The sequence below is a fragment of the Elephas maximus genome, chromosome 22 (genome assembly GCF_024166365.1).
Source record: "Elephas maximus indicus isolate mEleMax1 chromosome 22, mEleMax1 primary haplotype, whole genome shotgun sequence".
Lineage (NCBI taxonomy): Eukaryota > Metazoa > Chordata > Mammalia > Proboscidea > Elephantidae > Elephas > Elephas maximus.
In genome coordinates, this window is record NC_064840.1 from 61,954,519 (window position 1) to 61,961,299 (window position 6,781).

The window sequence follows — 6,781 nt, forward strand, 5'->3', positions numbered from 1 at the left end:
ATTCAACCAGCTCCTGTCCCTCTCTGCCTCCTCATCTTGCCTCAAGGCAGGAGCTACCCACATAGTCTCAAGTGTCTACTTGAGCCAAGAAGCTTACTCCTCACCAGTATCATTTCCTGTCTTATATCCCAGTACAATCCCTGTCTGAAGAGTTGGCTTCGGAAATGGTTCCAGTCTTGGGCTACCAGAGGGTCCAGGGGCCGTGACCTCTGGGGTCCCTCCAGTCTCAGTCAGACCATTAAGTCCGGTCTTTTTATGAGACAAATTGCGAACATTCTGAAACACGATTTCTCCCTCAAAAGACAAATACCAGTATTAACGCATTGCTTATGTATTTATTTATTTTTTTTAAAGGAACAATAGATTTCAAAAAATGCCATGGGCTGAATAGGAGAACTTCCTTGAAGTCAGTGTTATCCACTGCAGCCATATGTCCGGCAGGAAGTCTGCAGCCGGGTGATGATAACAACGAACCTCCCACTTTCTTGGACCCTGGAGAGACTTGTGGCTTGTACATCTGAACAAGGCAGGGCTTGGATGAAGAGCATATCTTTTGCTTTTTATATATACTACATGTGTGAAATCTCCTATTTTTAACGTGTCTCTCACCTGGTATGGGCCAAGTGGTTGGTGTTCATTCACTGCTAAGCAGAGCCTGCACACTCCGATAAGCCCGATAATCCCATGTTTATGGGTACTCACTTGCTTGAGGAAAGGGTATCCCCAGACTGTATTCCCAGGCAAAGACCAAGAATGGACTTTTAGGTTGATCATTTCTGTGCAAGCTTTTCTAAATGCAGAACCTCTTTGGTGGCTGTTGTTAGGTGCCGGTGAGTCGATTCCAACTCGTAGCTCATTGGAGAGATCCTTAAACTATTGCTAAGCCTTGGCATAATTTAACAATTGACAATCAAATTCCTCACCCTATCAACTGAACCCTACACAGAAAGCACTGTTATTTCTTCAGCATTCTGTAAGTGAATGATTCCAATATTTACTTTCAAGTCACACAGTAAACTCTGCCACCCATTCACAAAGGTTAATGTATAATCAACTTCCATCCTTGGCTAAAATACTATATTGCTCTGAGATATAACTATAACTTGTCATCGTATACACATTCTTACATCATCCTCAGAACAGCCTATGAAGTAGGTACTGTTACTATGCCCATTTTACAAAGGAGGAAACTGAGACAGAGAGAGGTGAATGAACTGAGAAACGATCTCCAACTGCAAATGAGCAGAGTCTAGAATTGAACCCAGGGCTACCTGCCTCCGAAACTTAACTTCGTGTCTGTGTTATACCGCTTCATAGGTTTGTTTTTTAACAGTTACATCACCTTTGGTAATTTCTTCTTATCAAACATTGCTAATTCAGATTTCTCCTTTATTCAGGGAGAATTCAAGAAAAAAAAGAAGGGGTGCATTCTGATAGTTGAAACCAAAAGATTGATTGTTTCCTATGACAGTCCTAACTCTAGGATGGGTGCAGGTCAACTACTTTTTAGCTGTGTGACGTTGGAAGGGTTACTTAATCTTTCTGTGCTTCGCTTTTGTCACCAGGAAAATGAGGACAAATATAAAAATTAACTCAGTGTTATCGGGGGCTATTTTTTTTTATAGTAGCACTTAGAACAATGTTTCGCCCATAATAAGTACCTGAGTATTATTATTATTAATAAACTACCTGAACTCAGTATAGATTGTTGTTGTTAGGTACTGTCGAGTCGGTTCCAACTAAAGACGACCCCACATAAAACAGAACGAAATACTTCCCGGTCCTGCGCCATCCTCATAATTCTTGCTATATTTGAACCCACTATTGCTGCCACTGTGTCAATCCATCTCGTTGAAGGTCTTCCTCTTTTTCACTGACCCGCTACTTTACCAAGCATGATGTTCTTCTCCAGGGATTGGTCCTTCCTGATAACATGTCCAAGGTATGTGAGATGAAGTCTCGCCATCCTAGCATCTAAGGAGCATTCTGGCTGTACTTCTTCCAAGACAGATTTGTTCATTCTTCTGGCAGTCCATGGTATATCCAATATCCTTTGCCAACACCATAATTCAAAGGCATCAATTCTTCAATCTTCTTTACTCATGGTCCAGCTTTCGCACACATATGAGGCAACTGAAAACACCACAGTTTGGGTCAGTCGCACCTTACTCCTCAGAGTGAAGTCTTTGCTTTTTAACACATTAAAGAGGTCTCTTGCAGCAGATTTGCCCAATGCAACACATCGTTTGATTTCTTGACTGCTGCTTCCACAGGTGTTAATTGTGGTTCCAGGTAAAATGAAATCCTTGACAACTTCATTGTTTTCTCATTTTTCATGATGTTGCATCTTGGTCCAGTTCTGAGGATTTTTGTTTTCTTCATGTGGAAGTGTATTGTATACTGAAGGCTGTAGTCTTCGATCTTCACCAGTAAGTGCCTCAAGTCCTCTTCACTTTCAGCCAGCAAGGTTGTGTCATCTGCATATTTTTTTTTAATATTTTGCAGGTTGTTGAAGAGTCTTCCTCCAACACAGCATCAGAATCGGAGGAAGACTCTTTAACAACCTGCGAAATGCAGATAATACAACCTTGCTTGCTGGAAGCAAAGAGGATTTGAAGCACTAACTGGTGAAGATCAAAGACTACAGCCTTCAGTATGGACTACACATTAACACAAAGAAAATAAAAATCCTCACAACTGGACCAAGAAGCAACATCAGCATAAATAGAGAAAACATTGAAGTTGTCAAGGATTTCATTTTACCTAGAAGCACAATTAACACCTGTGGAAGCTGCAGTCAAGAAATCAAATGACATATTGCACCCGGCAAATCTGCTGCAAAAGACCTCTTTAAAGTGTGTGAAAAAGCAAAGACTTCACTTTGAGGAGTAAGGTGCACCTGACCCAAGCCATGGTGTTTTCAATCGTCTAAGATGCATGGGAAAGCCAGATGATGAATAAGGAAGACTGAAGAAAAATTGATGCCTTTGAATTATGGTGTTGGTAAAATATTGAATATACCATGGACTGCCAGAAGAATGAACAAATCTGTCTTGGAAGAAGTACAGCCAGAATGCTCCTTAGATGCTAGGATGGCGAGACTTCATCTCACATACCTTGGACATGTTATCAGGAGGGACCAGTCCCTGGAGAAGGATGTCACGCTTGGTAAAGTAGTGAGTTAATGAAAGAGAGGAAGATCCTCAATGAGATGGATTGACACAGTGGCTGCAATAGTGCGCTCAAACATAGCAACAATGGTGAGGGTGGTGCAGGACGGGGCAGTGTTTTCATTCTGTTGTACATAGGGTCACTATGAGTCAGAACACACTAGATGACACCTAACAGCAGATTAGCGATCATATAAACATCAGGAGACACAAACTAACACGTCAAGCATCTGAATATTCAGGGAGCTACTCTGCCTTACGAAGCCCTGGTGGCGCAGTGGTTAAGTGCTACGGCTACTAACCAAAGGGATGGCAGCTCGAATCTGCCAGGCGCACCTTGGAAACTCTGTGAGGCAGTTCTACTCCGTCCTGTAGGGTCACTATGAGTCGGAATCGGCACTGGTCTTTGGGTGTGGTACTCTGCCTTGAAAGGATGATCAGAAAGTCCTCCCATCACAGGCTGCGTGTATGTGATGGCTAAGTGTATCTTTCTCAAACTAAATAGCTTTGGCATTGGCTAAAAGAAAAATAAAGAGTACGGATTCCTGAGCATTGTTTTACCTCCAAAACACACAAATACTCTAAAAAAAAACTAAAAAAGGCTGTTTGGGCTCTCAAATCAACTTGTCTTTTTTTCTGCTAAGTGTTCCGATCACCTCTCTCTGGAAAGAAGCATGGGCATTTCAGTTGTGGAACTTGCTCTAAATCACATTCTCTAAAATTTCCCTCCACGGCTTGCACTGCAGTATTTGGTGTCCCCAATTGCTTCTGTCCCAAAACAAAAGCCTTATTGCTGCTGTTACAATACGGCCCTTTTTTCTGAGATCATCATGAAGCCCTTGGAGCAAACAAGAGAGGGAGTTCTTGTAAGCAGCAAGCATTGCACCGAATTCCCGGATCCTGAAGGCTAACGCGAGCCAAGTCATCTTTGAGTCTCTTTCTAATATCTACATCTTTCTACAATTAGCTCTGCCTGGCGAGTGTTTCAGAGTCCTTGAGGACACGTGCGTTTTCCTGCTTGGACGAGCACAGAAAAACTCGGGGTCCCCTTATCCCGCCCGTGCAGAGAGGACGCCAGCGGGACTGCAGTCCCGACTGGTCGCGATTTTGTTGCGGTGGGGTGCGGGCGGGACACTCCCCGGCCTGGCGCCACCAGGGTCCCGCAGGGTGAGGCTCGGGGCGGCGTGTCCCATCAGGGCAAACCCGCAGCCCCCGCGCCCCCGCTACCGCGAGTGGGAACCCCACCTTCCCAGCCCATAGGGACCAGCGCCGGGGGCTTCCATTCCGGGCTGGCACGCACACTCAGCAGCGGCCCCGGGGAGGGCTGTGGGACTCACGCGGTCTCTCTGGGTCTCGGGGGCCTCTCCCCGGCAGGTTCCCGGCCCCTCGGGCTCTGAGAGTGGGCGCCTCCCATCGCTCCGAACTTGGCGCACAGGCTGCGCCCTCTGCGCTCTCCGGCTGTCGGCAGGACCGGGACCCGCTGGGAGGGGAGGAGGCGGGGGGCGGAGGAGGAAGGGTGGGGCTGCGAGGGGGGCGGGGGTGCCGGGGAGCCCTGCCTTAGGGTCCCGACCGCTGGGAAAGCCGGGGCCAGGAGGTTGCTTGAGACGCTGCCAACTTCTCCGCCAATCGCAGGGCTGGGCCTGCGCTGCAGCCTGGGTCACCCAGTGGGGGCCACCGAGAGGAGATGCTGAGCTTCCAAGCCCCGCCCGGGGCGCAGCGGGCACCGCTGGAGGGCCCTGGGCAGCAGGCGCTCCAGCTCCCCACGAGGGAGCCCCTAGGCGGCAGAGGGCAACAGGTGGAATGGGTGGGAGACCTGCGTGCGCCCCCGGGTCCCTGGTCCGCGGGGACTTGTTCTAAATCACTCTCAGAGAGTGGTTGCTGTCTCTGCCCGCTAGGTCGCAGGCGGTCGGCAGCGCTGGGACTGCAGAAAGGTGCCCAAAGCTAGAAGGGAAGCCAAAGGAAGAGGCCCGATGGGGCAGCTATCCCGAGAAGTACCATGAGGGGGCGGTGTGTGCCGGGGTCTGGAGCCCGAGACTGCCTGTCAAAGAGGCGTGGCCTTCTCCCCAAACCACCATCCCTGCAAAGGGGGGTCCAGAGGCGTGGACGGAGTAGTACAGAACTCTGGATTAATAGTGATTCCGCTCCAAGCTGGCTGGTGACTTGGAACAAGTTACTTTACTCTCTCTGAGCCTTGTTTTCTTCAGCTGAAAAATAAGGAAATGAGTTCATTTTTACCTCTTAAATCCCTATTCACCCTTCCAGTCCCAACTCAAACTTCCCTTTGTCTACAAAACCATTTTGAATCCTGATATTGCATCTTTTTTTGTTATTTGCCTATCTCCCTCACTAAAACGTAAGTTCCATGAAGGCAGGGAATCTGTTTTGTTTTCACTGTTCAAGGGGATACCGAGTGGTTTAAAATCAGAAAATGTGCTATTCTCTCACCACATTTATTTAATCTGTAAACTGAGCAAATCATCCGAGAAGCCAGACTATATGAAGAACTCAGACTGGAAGAAGACTCGTTAAGCAGCTGCGATATGCAGATGACACAACCTTGCTTGCTGAAGGGGAGGAGGGCTTGACACACTACAGCCTTCGGTATGGATTGCACCTCAAGGTTAAGAAAACAAAAATCCTTGCAACTGGACGAATAAACAACATCATGATAAACAAAGACTGAAAAAAAATTTTTTTTTTTTTTTTAGACTGAAGTCAAGAATTTCATTTTACTTGAATCCACAATCAATGCCTATGGAAGCAACAGTCAAGAAATCAAACGGCGTGTTGCATTAGGCAAATCTACTGCAAAAGACCTCTTTAAAGTGTTAAAAAGCTAAGACTTCACTTTGAGGACTAAAGTACACCTAATCCAAGCCATGGTATTTTCAGTTGCCTCATATGCATACGAAAGCTGGACAATGAATAAGGAAGATGGAAAAAGAACCGATGCCTTTGAATTATGGTGTTGGCAAAGAATATTGAATATACCATGGCCTGCCAGAAGAATGAACAAATCTCTCTTGACAGAAGTATAGCCAGAATGCTCCTTAGAAGAGAAGACGGCAAGACTTTGTCTCACGTACTTTGGACATGTTATCAGGAGGGACCAGTCCCTGGTGAAGGACATTGTGCTTGGCAAAGTAGAAAGTTGGCAAAAAAGAGGAAGACCCTCAATAAGGTGGATTGACACAGTGGCTGCAACAATGGGCTCAAACATAGCAACAATTGTGAGGATGGCGCAAGACCCAGCAGTGTTTCATTCTGTTGTACGCAGGGTTGCTATGAGTCAGAACCGACTTGACAGCACCTAACAACAACAACAAGGTCCCTTCGAGGGGACCAAATCGTGTCTTAGGGAAAGAAAAAAAAAGTCACCCTATGTGTCCCCATTGTGGTGCCTGTGATCCAGCTAAACCTAACAATTCCATTTTCAGAATATATCATGCTCTTTCTCATCTATTGTCACCTCCCACCTCACCTCCTCTCCAACCATCTGCCCTCCACTCCCAGTGTTTTTTTGAACAAAGATCAGAATTCCCCTTAACACTTATTCATCCTTCCAATCCCAGTGCAAACTTCCGTTCACTACAAAGCCATTCTGAATCCAG

The 6,781-nt window shown here is 46.5% G+C and overlaps 1 protein-coding gene across 3 annotated transcripts in view; it reads right to left on the reverse strand.

The window, feature by feature from the left end:
- TACC1 (transforming acidic coiled-coil containing protein 1) overlaps window positions 1–4,664 on the reverse strand; it is a 109,082-nt gene extending 104,418 nt beyond the window's left edge. For 2 of the 3 annotated variants that reach the window (XM_049865115.1, XM_049865110.1), the window contains exon 1: window positions 4,508–4,663. In XM_049865115.1, coding sequence (XP_049721072.1) covers window positions 4,508–4,584 — 77 coding nt within the window. In that variant the 5' untranslated portion in view covers window positions 4,585–4,663. Of the gene's footprint in view, window positions 1–4,507 lie in introns of all 3 variants that reach the window. The other variant, XM_049865112.1, reaches the window with a different exon arrangement.
- Window positions 4,665–6,781: the final 2,117 nt, after the last annotated feature.